This window comes from Patagioenas fasciata, chromosome 7 (assembly GCF_037038585.1).
Source record: "Patagioenas fasciata isolate bPatFas1 chromosome 7, bPatFas1.hap1, whole genome shotgun sequence".
Taxonomy (NCBI): Eukaryota; Metazoa; Chordata; class Aves; order Columbiformes; family Columbidae; genus Patagioenas; species Patagioenas fasciata.
In genome coordinates this window covers 33,266,750-33,283,950 of record NC_092526.1, presented here as the reverse complement: position 1 = coordinate 33,283,950, position 17,201 = coordinate 33,266,750, and the positions used below count along the sequence as shown (strand labels likewise).

Here is a 17,201-nt window from a genome sequence, read left to right as displayed (position 1 = left end):
GCTAACAGACCTCACAGATAAGAGTCTTCCTTTCCAGAACTGAAGGCCTAGAAGTTGAAGGTCTGCAAATTCATAGAATTTTTCTTCAAGAGTTGGGGAAGGATAGAAAGCAGTAGAAAGGGGTTTTCTCTGTCCTGTGTGATTCCAGAGTACACTGACAATTCACTGTGTTTAACATGACTTGCTGACTTCCTCACACAGGTCCTTGAATGACATTAGTGAGGCACACTGGTCACTCTTTGGCTACTGTCCTCAAGAAGATGCCTTGGATGATTTGCTGACGGTGGAAGAGCACATGTATTACTATGCTAGGGTACATGGCATCCCTGAGAGAGACATCAAGGGAGTGAGTATCACTGGGGCTCGAGTTAAAACATTTTCCAGTTATTGACGGATTTTACATTGATTTAATTAGTCTTTCAGCAAACAAATATGCGTGTGGTAATTTATGCCTGGACATGGTTGTGAAATCAGTCATCTTGCTCCCATAGGTTGTACTCCAACTTCTCCACCGGCTGAATCTGATGGCCTACAAAGACAGAGTCACCTCTATGTGCAGTTACGGCACCAACAGGAAATTGTCGACTGCTCTGGCACTTATTGGGAATCCATCAATTCTGCTGCTGGTGAGAAATGGGGGCCTTGTTGAGGGGCAGAAGAGTAGATCTCTGGGCTGGCAGAGGTATTTCGACAGTTTAGCAGAACCTCCTCAGGCGCAGCTTGCAGGACACTCCCCAAATGCTCATACGTAGCCTGACAACGTGTGCATCAGAGAAAAGTTTAGCAAGTACTCAAATTGTCTTTGAGGACATAAGAGTGATTAGTCTGCCAGCTTCTCTGTTAGCATCTTTCAGAGGTCAAAAGTAGATCTTATATTTGCCAAGTAAATTCTCCTTGTTGCCACGTCTTTCTTGTTTGTGTTTTCTGTTTGTTGTTTGTTTCTATTGACTACCTGCACAGTGTTGCAAGAAAAGCAGAATCCAAGGCTCCAAATCTGTAGGAGAGCAAAGGAGCAACTTCTCTCAGGATTAGAACATAAAACTATTTTTCTAGGTTTGGCTTCCCTTTCTGTTTTTCACTTTGAACTTTCCAGTTCTTCCATGGGAGATGCCATTGCTAAAATATACCTTTTTGTGTAGTTTTTCCACTTGCTGTGTTTTGAATGTGTGCAGTGCTCTGTGAGCAGGTTTTCCAATATTAAATTTGATAGCTAGTGGACATAAATCTCCCTCATCCAAGCTTGTATCAAGCCCAACACTACTGCCTTTCCTCCTGAGCACATATACCAGCCCTCTAGCTGCTGTTGTGACATAAAAAAAACTCAGTAAAAATAGAAGGTGGGGAAATTTCCTCCATGCTGACTGCTGCCTGAACTCAAGCTGGTTTATTTCTGCCTTATATAAGGCATTATCCTCAACAGTAACAATTTGTCAGTGGGAAATGGGCTAACAATTCTATCAGTGATGCAAAGATAGGAGACAATAGACCATCTTTCATCTCTGGCTTACTGTCTCTCTAAATGGAAAAAATGCAACACTCGCTTCGTCAGCAGGTGAGAGAGAAGCAAAACGCAGGTGCACGTGGGAACTGAGTGCCAGTTGATAGCTTCTTGTCTGAGGTTATACCTGTGGTGTTTATAGATATTTAAAGCACAAGTGTTAGGAAGATCAGATTTTGAGTGCAAATTTACATTCAGTCCTGTCTTTCCCAATAGGATGAACCGAGCTCTGGGATGGATCCAAACGCTAAACGCCACCTTTGGAAAATTATCAGTGAGGAAGTGCAGAACAAATGCTCGGTGATACTCACATCCCACAGGTAGGACTCTGTCTCCAGTCTCAGGGTCCGCAAGGGGTTATGGAGAGGCCCCCTTTTTTTGTTTCTTTCTGTATTTGTTGGTTTGGTTTTTTTTTTTTACACCTTCTCAACTCAAGTTTCTTGGTTGGCTTTCCAGCATGGAAGAATGCGAAGCCCTCTGTACCAGGCTGGCAATTATGGTGAACGGGAGTTTTCAGTGCATTGGTTCATTGCAGCATATCAAGAGCAGGTCAGTAAAATATACCTATTTCTCTTTTACTGAATGGCATATGGAGTTAGTAACCTACAGTTTTGAGGGCTCAGAATGCGAGACCTTTGTTAACAGGGCATCAAAATAACGTCATTCTCTGATTTGTGTTTCTTACTACACCATTGAAATTCTGTGTTAACTAATGCACTTTCTTCTTTCTCACAACCGTTTTCCCAGAGATGTGTTCCCTAAAGTAATCTGCTCACTGCTGAAAATGTGAAATGTATGTTAGGGTTGAGCTTCGGTTTTATTAGTTATCACAATAGCTCAGCTTCTTATTAAGATTCACTCCGGGTTAACAACCCTGACCCCATTCAAGCTGCACTCTGCCTGGATTAGATTTCCCCAAAGAGGCTGTGCATTACTCTCAAAGGATTTTCTTTATCCGTTTCTCTTTCCTACTGTGTTAATTGTGATTTTCTTTTTCGTGTAGGTTTGGAAGAGGATTCACTGTGAAAATGCACTTAAATAGCAACACAGTTTGCACTGAGACGCTGACAGAGTTCATGAAGTCACACTTTCCGAACACATGCCTGAAGGTGAGCAGGACAAATGCTTTCAGGAGAGGGCCTCTCAAGCCCTTCAAATAACCAAGAGGATCTAACAAGATAGACACCTTGCAACATGCTGTGCATATAGATCTGTGCTCTTGGAGTGTAGGGGATTCATATGCACACACTTGTCAGTTCCATCACCAATGTGATCCAAGGGCTTGAGCACCCCAGTTCCTTGGTGGCTTAAATAACTTCAGCCAAGCAGCTGCAGAGATCCTGTAAGGCAGCTTTGCGGTGACCCTCTGCCTCTGTGAGTGGTCCCACTGAAGCCTGGGCTGTGTGGAGACCCACTTCATATGCAGTGGGTAGTGAGACAGTCGAGTGCTTCCAGTAACTGAATAACTAACCGTAAGACCAGAGTAACTGAGTCACAAATCCCATCTGTTGTCCATAACCCAATCTCTGTGTTAATCAAAACAGCAGACTTGGAGCTGGAGAGTGCTATGGCTACTCTCAAGCTTCCAGCTCTGGGGCTTAGTTTTCATCTCCCAGTCACAAAACTCACAAAAATTCCCAATAGAGAAACACTGGTCAATACAAAACAATAATATTCCTTACCCTTGGGAGCCAGAAGAACATACCCTCTGCCTCTTCAATCTCCTGTGGTTCCGAAGCTCCTCTTTGCTTTTGTTCTCGGCCAGACGGCCACCAGATCTATTGGCTTTTTATAGGCAACAACCTCTTAACTCAACCCCGTCGTTCCTCTTCCCACAGGATCGGCATTTCAACATGGTGGAGTATCACGTTCCGGTCTCTGCAGGAGGGGTAGCAAATATATTTGATCTCCTGGAAGCCAGCAAATCAGCCTTCAATATCAGGCACTTCTCAGTGAGTCAGACAACCTTAGAGGAGGTAAGGACTTAAAGATGTGTGGCCATCCATTTAAAACTGTTAACAGGGGAGCAGGCTGATGGTTACACATAATGGACTGCTGCACACAATAGACTACGTTTTGAAAGGGATTTCCATCTATATTCCTTCTGGGGATACTTTATCAGGACTACTGCCTCCAGATACCTGTGCTGGTGCTAGGAAAATGCACATAGAAAGCTGCACTTAGCATAAAGAACCTGTTCTTCCCTTTGTGACTGCAGATTTCAGCAGCCCCGTAGGTGTGGATGAAGGGCAGGATTATGAATCACCCGAGTTCAGTGCTAGGCTTCCTGATGGTGGGCTTTTCCCACCAGTCCTGGACATTTGCTTGATTCCACTCTTTCTTTTACTGTATTTTGCTTCTAAGTTCATTTAGCATTACTCCAAAACTAGCTTCATGGTTGAGTTCCTTCCATTTTCCCTTGGAAGAACATTCTCACTGGCATTAAAGTCTTGTAGGAACCACATCAGCTGAAGGGATGTCGCAAGGAATATGCAGAAGAAATCGTCCTCTTGAGCATCAGCCTCTGATATATTTGTTCTGTCCCAGAGATGAGAGCAAAAACTGCAGCCCTGTAATCCTACAGATTGTTAAACAGAGATCTGGGGAGGAGGAGGTCCTCAATATTGTTTTAATAAGGGGCAGTGGTTGTGAGAGAAATGGGCAGACAAACAGCAGGAAGCCCCAAGTCGTGGTTTGTGGGAGGACAGCTTGGATTTGTCTATATGCAAATGTGATTGCAGGCAGTGCTCTAGTAAGAATATTTTATGTATTCATTAGATACTGTTCAAACAAAGACTTTTACGTGAGAGTATATATACCTATCTATATAATATGCAGTTCTGCATGCACGGATGTCAATTATATATAGACAGATGGGTTTATAAAGTAATAATATAGCTCTATTAGACTGTGATCAAAACGAGCCACCACATGGGTATTACCTCGCCAGTACTTCAGAAACATGAGCTGCAGGACAATTAGGTTTTGTACAGGAATGTATCTTTGCATCCTGGGTGTCGGTTCAGCGGTACAAGAGTGTGCATCCATTTATTTACGTTAGCCCACAGAAGCCCGTTTGCAATTCTCAAATCCAGTGTGAATCCATTCCTGAGCACTCTTTCCAGGCTTACAGCCATTCCTTCTTTATATTAATTCATATTATAAATTCTTTATGCTGTCACATACTGAATATATTGCTTTAACCTTCTAGGTTTTCATCAACTTTGCTAAAAATCAAACCGATCCTGATGGCGTGGACGCAGGTCCTGATGTGACACTGGACAGCTCTGACACAAGTAGCCAAGATAGCACCATAAGCTCCATCTATTGAAGGGACCCAACCACAAGGGATTGTAGAAGCTGAGGAAAAGACCTGATGACCCCCTGGGGTCCTTCCAGCCCTGTTTTCTATGATTCTGGGATGGTGGAGATAAATGTCATGTTTTCTTAAAATTTTTTTTTTCTTTTGAATATGCTCTTATTTTGTTACTAGGAACATGGTATGCATTTAAGACTAGCATTTGGTTACAAATCAGATTGGTCTTTCCACAGGTTCTTTTTCCCCCCACTCCCAGCTCTTCTTTTATGATCTCTTTTATGCCCAAGAGGGCTTAGTTGGCATCACCTGCCACTCGTGGCCACTTGCTTACAGCAGAAATGGCTGCGATGGAGCAGAGGAGCTGTCGGCAGCTCAGGGTGTTTGACAAAAAAGCAGTCCTGTGGCTGCCCTCTCTGAAAGCCCACGCTCCACTCTGTGCTCTGCAACAGACTGTCTGGGCAACCATGAGAAAGTTGCTCAGTTTTGACAAGTTCCCCACCAGTGGAATGGGCTTCATGGCCTTGTCCTACCTCACAGGGGTGTAGTGAGGATGTAGGTGTTATGTATTGAGAGTTGAGGGTGCTGTTGGTGGGGTCTGTCTTTGGTAATGACATAAATCTTATCTGAATGTGTGGGTTATGTCAGCACAAATATAATTATTTTAAACATCATCACTTCCAGTGGTTTTGGTTTGTTCTGTAGTTTATTTAGTCCCAGGCAGTTCCTGGCTTTTGGTACCCAACAAAAGATCATTCTACCAACCAGCACCTTTCTTCTTCAGAGCTCCTCCATTACAGAAGAGTGGTACAAAGCAGGTATATTGGTTGGATCCTCCAAAACGAAAAGTTTGCTTCATAATGTTGTGTTTCTCTGAGCAGAGTAAAAGCAACAAGCATCTCTTTTGCTCAGAAATCCTTACATCTGCCTCTGCCAGCCTCCCTCTCCCAGGTGGCTCTGCCTCTCTGCTTCTTCTGCAGTGACCTTCCTCCTCAACACCCGGGTGGTGCCTGCCCCTGTAACTCTAGAGCTGTATTATCCCACATAATGAGGCATAATTAGCTTCCCTTTCAAAGACTCTGCCCACTGGCTTTAAACGAGACCTCTGCCTACCCTTGAGCAGCAGCCCCCGTAGCTGAGCTCAGCACACCAGCACACACATCCTGCTTTTTCCCCCAGAATCATTAAGAGAAAGAAGAATTTAATACTACTCTTTATTATAAGTACCAGCATAAGGCCTCAAAGACTGAGTTTTGGGTCAGGGCATTGATGTATGTGGGGCTATTGAAGCACATAATGACCTTAAAGTCTTTGAGCTCAATAAACTAACTGTTGCTGGTAAAAGATTGCCGATAAAGCTGGGTCATACGTACCTGGGAAGACACCTAAAGCTCTTGGTTTTGGGTTCACACAATTTGAGCGAAAAGTTCTTGTTTGGTTTTGTTTGGTTGGTTGGGCGTTTCTTTTTTTGGTTTGGTTGAGTTTGGTTTGGTTTGGTTTTCTTTCACCCCCCCAAGCTAATTAGAGCCAAAGGAAACTTTAGATGAAAGCTGCAATTAGACATCTTTCTCGCTCTGATCATCAGAGGAATTTTACTAGTTCAGTTCCCATTCGATGCTAAGGCTTGCTGAGATAATCATGCAAGGGATAGGTACTTTCAATATCAAGGGTGTTCGGGATTTTACAGTGGGATACTGAAGTTCAGAGTTTAGCTACTGCAGGGAGGTCACATTTTCTCCTTGATCATGGTGTCAATGTCTTACTGATAGCAGGAGGGTTTTACTTATGGATTGAAGGTATTATCAAGCCTTGAATTATGCCTCAACGTGCTGACTGTAATTAAAACTGGGATTCAGCTTCTTTCCAGAATGTGTTTGACACCTGCAGTTTATAAGTAACTGAAAAAGCTGCCCAGACATTCATTGTAGCTTCTATTATTATGTCTCCAGCTCTGCAAAAGCTGTTTTTTTCTCATTTTCATTGCATATCTTATACAGATCACAGTATAAAATTAAGCTTTTCTCTAATGGAGGGCTTGTGCTCCCTGCAAAGGACTCAGAGCATGAATGCCAATGATTTAAATGCAGCCTTGTAATACCAATCAGAGTATTATTTTATTATGTCGATGGCTTTGCAACTGCCAGTGAAAGATGGATCTTCAGACTCTGTCCAGATGTACTTTACATTTAATTGAGTAAGACTGATACAAAACTATTCTTTTGTCCCTTTAGAGCCTACTAATCAAAAACAAAAAAAGGAAATGATTCATTGGAATACTTCAGCAAGTTGCAGTTTAATTGGGTAAAATAGTGTTTTCAAAAAAAAAGCATCCTTTGGATTTCTACCCAATTCTGGCATTAATAGAAACATCTGCTTCATGCTAAATGTGTCACTGCCATGATATATACTGCCTGTTTTCACTCACAGGTAAAAATAAAACATCTGCTATGGCAATCAAGTCTGTAGGCCAAAGTTTACATACTTTAGGGAATTTAATTGCAACCTGTGGAGAAGCAGTTACAACTGTTGAGGGGGTTGAAGCATCTGGCAAGGATGTTGTATATAACATCACCAGGGGCTGAAGTACCTTTTGTGCTACATCACAATATTCCAGCAGAGCCTCACAGATTCAACCCATCCTTTTTGGAGGTGGGACACACTCCAGGCTCAGTTCTAGGATGGTAAATGTGGAAGGTAATACTGTCCTGCCTCTCAACACCAGCTCCAGGCTTCTCATCGCCCCTCTGCCTCCTCGAGAGAGGTTGATTCTCGTTCCACGGGTGGCCAGAAATACGGAGCCCTGCCTAAGAAAATAACTGATAAAACCTGTCTTAAAGGTGATGAGCAGGCTGCAGATGTCAGGGGAGCGACGGGGACACTCCCTGCCCTCAGCCCTTGCGGTTATCTTCACCCTGCGATGTGCAGGTGTCAGAGCAGGTGCCCCCCACTGTCAGCCCTCTCTGAATCCCCTCAGAACTATATGTTTTACATGACTCTGCTTTCAAACCCAGCCAGGCAGCCAGCAAGCGCAGTCCTTTTCTTGGTCTGGGCAGGGAGGTAAGATCTCCAAAAACACTGACCCTGGTGTCCTTGGAAGGGACAGAGGAGCCCTCAGTGTGCCACTGTGCATCACCTCTCCCGGAAAGAGAGATGAATGCTGCTGTCTGGGGGGAAAACAAGCTTTTCATCTCGCTGCTTTAATGCAATCTCACTTCAGCCACCCTAATAACCCTTCTTCGAGGCAACCGGGAGCAGCAGTGCCGGGCAAGCCCTGCCGGAGCGATCACACAGCCCATATGTGCTAATTGGAACTGCATGGGCCTCGACTGAGCTTAATTTAAAAATGCTCTAAAATATTACAGACACAAGGTATACACAGTGCAATCGCTATATATAAGTCCAGGGCCAGGGAGTCAAGGAGGAATTTCATAATTGGTTCTGTGGCTGGTGAGACTGATTCAAATCAGTTTTGTAATTGGAGCTGTGGGCTTGGAGACGATGATTCAAATCTCCATCCTGGCTTCCTTCATTTATCACTTTGCGCAGCTGATGAGAGTATGGTGCTCCTCCAGCCTGGTCCTTGCTTAGCTTCGGTCTCAATGCAAACAGCCACCCAGGGCTGAACTTGCAGGGTCAGAAAAGGTCTGGTAGCAGCCAAAGCTGTCCAGAAGGGCCATGGTTCTCTCAGCCCTGATCATGACTATAAATATAAATTCAGGGTCTAAAAGGATTATTTTTGTCCTTTCAGGCGAACCTCAGGAGTGGGTTTGCTACTGGATTGGATCAGAAAACATGTTTATAGGTCAAATGAACATGTCCAAGGTACATGTAACTCAGTGACTAGTGAAGCACAGGACTGGGCGGTGCCCACAGACCTGCTGCCTGTGTGGGGTCACTCCTCGGATCCAGGATTTGGAGGATGGCACCTCAGCTTCCCCACATGGCTGCAGCTTCGCTGAAGCTGCTGTGAGGTTTTCTGGTTTTTTACAAGCCAAGAAAAATGGATGCTCCTGCACTTAATAGGGGAAGGCTTTCTTGTGAGCGAGTGGAGGAAGAAAAATAGTTGTTGGATGGCAACAGCACATAGCTTGATTTTACTCTCTTTTTATTTATTTTTTTCAGACAACAGCTGTGATCTCGCATAGCTATAACAAAATATCAACAGTGTATTAAAAGAGAGCACAACAGAGAAAAGAAGCAGTGGGGAATGACAAAACGAAAAAAAAAATCACCGGAATTATTATTCCACAACAGTATTTAAATTAAAAAAAAAATCACTCTAATTAATTTAGTTGTTCAGGGAGAGGGTGGAAATAAGGAAGATGGCACTGAAATAGTAAGAACAACATTAGTATGGGCCACAGCCAGCGCTAAGTTGCTGTTGGCTCTGCTCCCCACGCTACCCGCATGCACAGCGCTGGTAATGAGGGAGGAGGATCAGCCCCTGCTCAGGGCAGCACAGGGAGCACGGCCCATTTGGGGCCAGACCGCCCCCGCCAAGTAACTGTCACAGGAGGGGAGATGCACAAGGGCACCCCAAGGCATATCAATATTTTGGGTTTGGGGCCCATGTCATGGTACAATCCTGTGGCACCTGAAAACCAGCACATGCTAAAACAGGGGAGAGTCACAGTGGCCACATTCAGCCCAGGGTGAATATATAGCTTGTGCGATATATTAGATATAGAGCAAAGCTTGAAACCAGGTGCCTCTCCACAGTGCTCAATTCCTGGGGGGTGCAGCCCCCCACTTCATTGCTAACTGCTGCTGGAGGAGACTTCTGGAAATAGGCCATTGCCAGGGAGAGCAGTTCTGAGGGCCCCATGCTGGGAGATAAATAAATGGCAGTGCTCCCACAAGCTTTGAGGCTCAAAGCAACAATCTGATCATCTACCTCAGCCTCCAGTTTAATGGAGGCTCTTGAATTTTAAGCAGTGGCTCTTTCAGTACAGACAGGCAGGCTGGGTAGAAATAAAGCATCTTTTAGAAGGAGCTCAGGTCTTCACTGACTCCAAAGAAAGAAGCAGCACATCTGCAGGGCACGACAGAATTTATGGTAACACATACAAGATAAAATCCAAGTGAATATAGGGTAATTATTGAGGTTTTTACCTCCATTTAGCAGGTCAAGGTGAACTCTCAGCCCTCTACTATGCCCTAGTTACAAGCTGAAAGCGTTTTACACAGTCCTCTGCTTTAATGCATGGTGGCTTTTTCACAGCCAGAGCCTAACAAATTGCCGTGCATCCCGTGTGTGATAGGGAGGAGGAAGAAGGATGACCTGCCTTTCCATAACCAGACCCAATTGGGTTATTTCTGTGCAAGACAGCCATGAATTTAAGTTAAAATGATACCAACCAGACCGAAATGTAATTAAAGGAGGTCCCTTAGGGTTGCACATCCAATTATAATACTAGAGTACCTTTAATTACACCAGTGCAGTTTCAAACAGACACGTGCTGAGGGGACCATCAGCACAGAGGTGAAGTTTGCCTGGTGACACACAGCTCCAGAGAAGTCACGCATGGGTTTGCATCACCACATGGTGGTTCACTCCTCTATTGGGAGGGGAGCTCCTGGGGTGGCCCAGGGGCACTGGGAGCAGGGTGACTGCTTGCAGAGGTCATCAGTGCTCCTCAGGGTGTCAGCCCCAGGTGTGAACACACCTGCCTGAGGGAGTTTTCCCTTGCTCCCACAGCCTCAGCACAGCAGGGCTGGTGGCGAGTCTTTGTGGACAGATCTGCTTTGGGGTGGATCGCAAGAGATGGAGCTCGATAGGAAGAGCCCTAAGTCACCTTCTCAAGGATCCTCTCTCTGCTGGGTGGCTGCAGGGGGGAGCCTGGAGAAGCTCTCTGGCTAAATTAGGGCTCTTACCTGAGCTGGGTAACCCAGCCCAAAGTGCTGCCTCTTATTTATCCCCAGCCAGCCCTACGAGCAAGGTGGAGGAGAAACACAGAAACCATTTTCAGCTTTTTAACAGCAATTTTCTCTAATAAATGATTGCTGGAAAGCAATTATGATCCAGGTGCTTCTGAAAGTTAAGAGATTTTTTTTTTACCCTTTTTGGTGCATAACTCTTTCCCTCTTGCAGTGACTGAACATCCTCTCCTCCCAGGAACTGTGGAAGCTAAAGTATTTGAGTTTGATAAGAAAATTCATTAAAAAATTAACAACGCAAACCTTAAGAAATGCTAGAAACATGAGAGTACTTCTAGGTGTTCCTCAGCCATCTTGGGGAATTATCTGAGGTCTAGGAGCTGAAAATACTTTTCTCCCTCTACTCCTGATCATAACAATACCCTCAGAGCAGACAGATGCAGCAGGCGCAAGTCAGAAGTGTCATCCTTGGCTTGGAGCCTTTGTCAAAGTCCCTGTCAAAGCCCATAGCCGAGCTGCTCTGGACTGCAGCATGCTGTGGGACCACATCTTGCTCCCTCAAAATTCCTATTTAAAATCATGTCCAAGGGAGAAAGCAAAGCTGAGGGAGACTCCTCATTGCTCACTGTATTGCCAGCCTGAAGGCTGGTGTGTGTTGATTACCCAGGGATCCAATTTTGATGCAAAATCACGTCAGCTTGCACCAGATCATGCCCTAAGATCGATACTGCCAGGTGCACAGAAGCACATGTTCCATACATCTTCATATGCTCCTTTTCAAGTGTTTCTTTGAGTATCTTCAATGTCAGTAAGACGAGCAAAATTTGAGACCACAGGCTTAATCAGATTAACAATTATAGTCATTCCCATCCATCATGGCAAAGCAGGCTGCGATGCTGCTGAATCCGTTCTGCTTCAGGAACCCAGGAAATCAGAGCCGCACCTGATCAGCCAGACAAGGGCAGCTCCAGGCTTGCCGTGAAAGAGGAAGAGAGTGATTGCTCATGCTGACTTCTTTATTCATTTTTTCTTATTATCCTTCAGAGCCTCCCTAGAAATTATTAAAGCTTCTCCAGGGAGTGCGGCACCACAGAGGGAGCATTTACTCCCGGCTGGTGCTTCACGCTGCGATAACCCTCTCCCTGAACAAGCTGGGGCAGCTTGTACGTGTTTCCTGCCTCCCACGGGAAACAGTGCTGCTCCTTTAACCTGCTTTCTACATCTTCAGCATTGACCCAACTCATTAAAGACTCAGCAAGCAGCTATTTTTTTTTTACCCGTAAACAAGTCTTTGTGACACATCGGTGGATAGCAGCAAAGGCAAAGTTCATGTTTCTTATCAACACCCTTGGTTGTCCGGATGAGGTTTGCTGGGTTAAATGAAAGCTCTTGTTTCTCAGGGTTGGGTTATAGACTGGGATTTGTGAAACTGGGCAGGATTAGGAAATACTACAGAATTACAGCAATGGAGACCTTCACTGGGAGGTTTGGGGCTGGAAGCTAAGCAGTGTGTGTGCACCTGAGCTACAAGCCTGTGCTTGGAGAGGCTGCTTGTGACCTGTTTGCCCATCAAGCTTTGCTTTTAAACTGGAAAATGGTGTTTTCAAAAGAAAAAAGCCACCAACAATCATTAAAAAAAAGACCAAATCTTCAAAGGTCCTTAATGTGCTAGACCTGGGCCCCCAGATGCCTGCAGGGGTGGGGTGTTAGAAATGGTTCAGCCCTGGCCAGCCGGAAGGGAGATGGGACAGTTTGCTCCACACATAGTTGCCATGCATGCATGGTAACTCCAGTGCTTGAAATCAGCTGATATAGGATACATTAATACAGTACCCCTTTGCACAACATACCACCACTCTCACGCTAAGTTACATGGGAGAGATAGGCGTCATCCCAGGACTGCTAAGTTTCTGTGTTACTCATCAGCCTCATCCTGACAAATCAAAGCCACCGTCTTGTGTTTCTCTCCCACCTTCCTTGGTGTTTGTGAGCTCTGGCTCAAGCAGAAATTACCGGGTGAGATCGCTTGGCCCATGTAGGCATGTCAGCCTACGTGGTTACATGAGCCCTTGAAATCATCTTAAAAAATGGGAAGCTGTTTTCCCAGCCCTGGCAGCAGGAGGGAGCAGCGTGGGCACAGGACTGGGGACTGGCAGAGGCTCTGGGAAGGGAGGTTTTGTGCAGAGGGGCTCACAAACCATCTCACTTGCCTCAGAGGTGAACCGAGAGGAGTGACAAAATGACAGCACAAAAATAGGGGTTGGTGCTTTTTATGTTTGAGTGACAGACGCTGATAACTCAAAGGGGAGGGTGCGATGGTGCTGGCTGCTGCCACGTTTCAGCACTCTTCTCGCCCCAGGCCAAAGAGGAACAGCCCTCAATACTCGCGGGTCAGACTGGCGTTTCTTCCAGCAGTTTATAGAATCCTATTTGTGGATTAAAATGCAGCCGTCAAGGCTGCTCATACAGGATTTACGCCATGGCCTCACAATACAGGAGAAAAGGAAAGCGGAACTCTCCTTTGATGTCTGCAAGTGTAATCTGCAGACTTGAGCTGAACACACTGTAAATAAGGATCATTAATCATCAGCTAAGTGGCACGCAGTTGCAGTTATTTATTATAACAACATAAATCATCAGCAACTGCTACCGTGTTAATTTGGATTTAGTATGGATTAGTATAAAAAAAAATAATATCCTTCCCTATTTAAAAATATATATACCCTTACTTGTAATCACATATAGATGTGTTGGGTGTTTGTTCCTTAGTTTCCTCCTGCTAGGAAGCGAGTCAGGAAAACACTCTGGGCTCTCTGCATGGGTGGGCATGCAGCGGTGCCACTGAGCTGCAGCTGAGCAAAATCTGTCTTGCCATCACAGATCAGCTCGGCACTTGGGGAGAAGCAGGACCGGGAAGTCTCCAGCACATTTTGGAGGGGCAGCTCTCTGTACTTCCCACTCCCCAGCCCTTCCTCCAGCCCCTGTGTGGGGCACAGGGCCAGCATTTCCCAGGTACCACATCGCATCCATGTGTCGCTGTCATAACCCCGTGGTTTTCCTTACTTTTTTGTTTGCAGCTCAGCTCTGCTTTTTATATTTAAAAAGTGTGAGACATGGGTTTTGTGGGATCCTGGAGCCCTCTGCTCTTGCCTTTGGAGGGAAGGCTTAGCAGAGAAGAAGCATCTTTATTTAAATTAAGGCAGCGCTACCCACGCACTTCAGATTCTTCAGAAATGGCAGCTACACTCCTTGCTGATATATATATATATATACATTTTTTTTTCTCTGACTTGACTTTATTTAAGCTGAGCCCCTCATGCACCAGAGCAAGGCCAGCAGAGGCACCAGCACAACCACATGCAGTGTCTTGGGTGCGGAGCTCACGCCGGGGCTGGCGAGGTGGCCGCGTCCCTCCCAGCCAAGCACTTCTGAATTTGGTGGGGTTGGAGATTCATCCCATGGGGGTCCTCATCTGTCCCTGCCCTTGGGTGCTCGGGTGTAACCAGGGGGTCTACTCACCCTCCCCAAAATAACCTGAATTCTTCAAAGTGAGGGACATTTCTTGTCAAGAATTCATGGCCACTTTCTCACCAAAATAAGCCCAGAGCCCACAGTCCTGGTAATCTGTTTTATCCCAATGAAACCAGAGGTGCTGAGCCCTGATCAGTGGTGTGGAGAAACCTGACTGACCTCAAGGAGCACATGGCAACCAAAAGGTAAATTTAACAGCAAGAACTTCAAAGGGACACTGGGCTGCACATCTTCAAAAAGACATACGGGGGGAAGGGAATTAAACCCTGACAAAGGCATCCTGATGAAAAGGAAATGATTGTGCTTTCTTCATTTAAAACCAAAATCAAACAAAAAAAACCCAAACAACACTCCCTCCCAAAAAAAAAAAAAAACCAAACACCCCCCCCTCAAAAGAAACCCACCCCAAACCACAAACAAAACCCAAACAAACAACACCCAAAAAAGCAATGTTTTCAATGGAGCATGCGCTGCCATCAGCATTCTCGCTTCGGATCAGACGGATGCAGAGACTCCAAATGGGTGCAGGGTCCCATCATGGCTCATGTCACATCAGCTGTGGCCTGTTGCCTCCATCACCCCCTTGGCACAGCCCAAAAACCTTGCCAAAACCTTTAATGTCACCAGTGCTGTCTTAGTTGGGGGTGAATCCCAATTAAGAAATAGGCCTTGATAACTGGGAAACAGAAGTCAGAAGAATTAGGGTTTGGGTTTTTAGAATTTAACTAAAAGAGAAATAAAAAAGATTTTACGTCTTGGGGAGGCCCAAAGATTTCCCACAGGCTTGATGCTGCAACGATACATTTAACAATAGGCTCGTAAGTCAAGGGTAAAAAGAATGAAGGTGATGCTGCACCCGCACTTCGATTCTGACATGTCCAAATGTGCAAGGAATTGCCTTTAATTGCCTCTGTTGTTTTTAACCTGTGTTTTGTGTGTGCCAGATGAACTGCCATCGAACCAGGGAGATCTTCTCCAAGTGCTGAGCCAGAGCTGAGGCTTGCATTAATTAAAATGGGGTTAATTATCATGACTCTAGTACAATAGGGATGGTATAATAGGACTAATTAGAGCAGGGCTAATAAGAAGAGGGTTCGAACCACAGCAGCCACTGTGCAAAACCTGCACCCAAGTTCTTCAAAGGTGGACTTGTTTCCCACTCAACTCAAGGGCAATCCAACATCTAAAAGCGGCTGCAAAGCTTTGACTGCGTTTTCCCGAGCATCCAGGCTTGCGTCGCGCCGACCATATGTCTGCCTCTGCCTGCTAGCAGATTGCACCAAATATTTTCCTTTTTTATCATGGCTGAGCAAACAAACACCATCTGTGGGGCTCATCGAGGGAAATCCTGGCCCCCTCCGCGCCAACGGGAAGGCAGCCGTGCATGTCCGTGGGGCTCGATGTTTCTGCCATCCATACCCTGGGACGAGAGCTTTTCTCTGCTCCTTATCCCTGCCCATTCACCAAACAGAGTTAGGACCTGGCTTTTTGCAAACAGATTTAGAATTCATATTTTATTCTAGAAACACTGGGTCCTGTCAAAGGAGACTGCCTAGTCTCGACCCAGGCTTGTGGTGGTAGGTCTTGACTAGTCTTGACCCACGTGGTGGTGATAGGTTGAAGAGGGCAAGAAGGCTTTTTTTTTTGTTGGCTCCATCCACACAGGCATTTCTTGGATGTATTCACGCTGACAGGGATTTGGGACATTTTCCAGCCATGCTCAAATCCCTGGCCCAGGTCTGATGGTGATTTTTGGTCAGTCTCAACCTGCTAAGAGCCAGGGAGCTGGGTGAGGCAGAAGGTGCAAATTATTCCCTGTTCAAACCTTTATTGCTTTGAAAAATAAATCTCCTGGGGGGTACTGTTTACTAGGGAGTGTTTGTGTCATCCATTTGTGCACCCCAGCACTGGCTGGGAGCTGGGGAGCATCGGCAGCCGCTGAAGCAAAGGTTTGCATGTGGTTCCCAGCTGCACGGCTGGGTGCAGAGCTTCCTTCTGCTTTGCTTTTCTCTGTTACTTGCTTTTCTGTTGGAAACTCATCTTCTCTCTCTTCTGGAAAACACAGAACAGTAACCTCAGTTTTGTAAAATCCCCTGCAGTTTTGCTCCAGTCAGGAATTCACAGAACACTCTCACCAAGTGACAGGCCTGGTGGATGCAGGTGTAAATTACCTGTCACCTTGGTTGCTTTTCTGCTCACACTTCTGCAGTGCCAGGTCCAGAGCTGGTGCTCTGACAAATCTTTTGTACAAACGCCCTTTGGATTTAGCAATTTGCACGGCAAAAGCTGAACCGATGAACCACAGGCTTCTCTGTGGCTGTCTTTAATTAAAAATGCCATGTCTAACACCAGCAGATGTTCCTGCTATCGAGACTGGACTAATAATTTCATGCCGTGTAATGCAATGCTGACTGTGCTGCTTAGTCTGAAAGTGTAATAGACTTTTTTAAAATTATTATTATTTCCTTTTGGGGATCAAATCTCTCAATATTTGATATCTTAAAACTTGCCAGTTTAATGGCCCTTACCAATTACTGCACTGAATCATCTTAGCAGTCCCAAGTCGGTGCCATAGCCCACAGTGCCTCCGAGACCACGCTGAGCTCGCGCGGCTTTGGGCGTGCAGCGAAATTGGCCCCAGAGGGCAGCTCGAGGAGCAAACTACGTCTGTTAAAGGCTTTGATTCAGAAAGAGGGAATTTAAAGCATGAAGCTGCTCCTTTTCCCTTTTTTTTTTTCAGTCTTCTGCAGAAGCAGACCCATCCTGTTGCTTGCAGTGGGCGTTCAGCGTGTTGAAGCTGAGCACCCTTTTGTGGCAAGACGTGGCAGTTTTGAAATGTGCTCGGTATTCAGGGGGATGAGGGGAGAGGGACCCCCTCTGTACAGATGCTTTGGCTCTTTTAACCCCAGGGAAAACAACTAACTTGTGAGACCTGAGGGAACTGCCTCCCTCTGCAGGCTTCTTCCCATTACATGATGA

The 17,201-nt window shown here is 45.6% G+C and overlaps 1 protein-coding gene across 1 annotated transcript in view; it reads left to right on the top strand.

Moving 5' to 3' along the window:
* The window catches only part of ABCA12 (ATP binding cassette subfamily A member 12), an 84,535-nt gene extending 78,986 nt beyond the window's left edge, over positions 1 to 5,549 (top strand). Inside the window, exons 48-54 of the mRNA XM_065840850.2 lie at positions 202 to 346; positions 492 to 626; positions 1,715 to 1,818; positions 1,955 to 2,047; positions 2,502 to 2,607; positions 3,337 to 3,474; positions 4,710 to 5,549. Coding sequence (XP_065696922.1) covers positions 202 to 346; positions 492 to 626; positions 1,715 to 1,818; positions 1,955 to 2,047; positions 2,502 to 2,607; positions 3,337 to 3,474; positions 4,710 to 4,829 — 841 coding nt within the window. The 3' untranslated portion in view covers positions 4,830 to 5,549. The remainder of the gene's footprint in view (positions 1 to 201; positions 347 to 491; positions 627 to 1,714; positions 1,819 to 1,954; positions 2,048 to 2,501; positions 2,608 to 3,336; positions 3,475 to 4,709) is intronic.
* Positions 5,550 to 17,201: the final 11,652 nt, after the last annotated feature.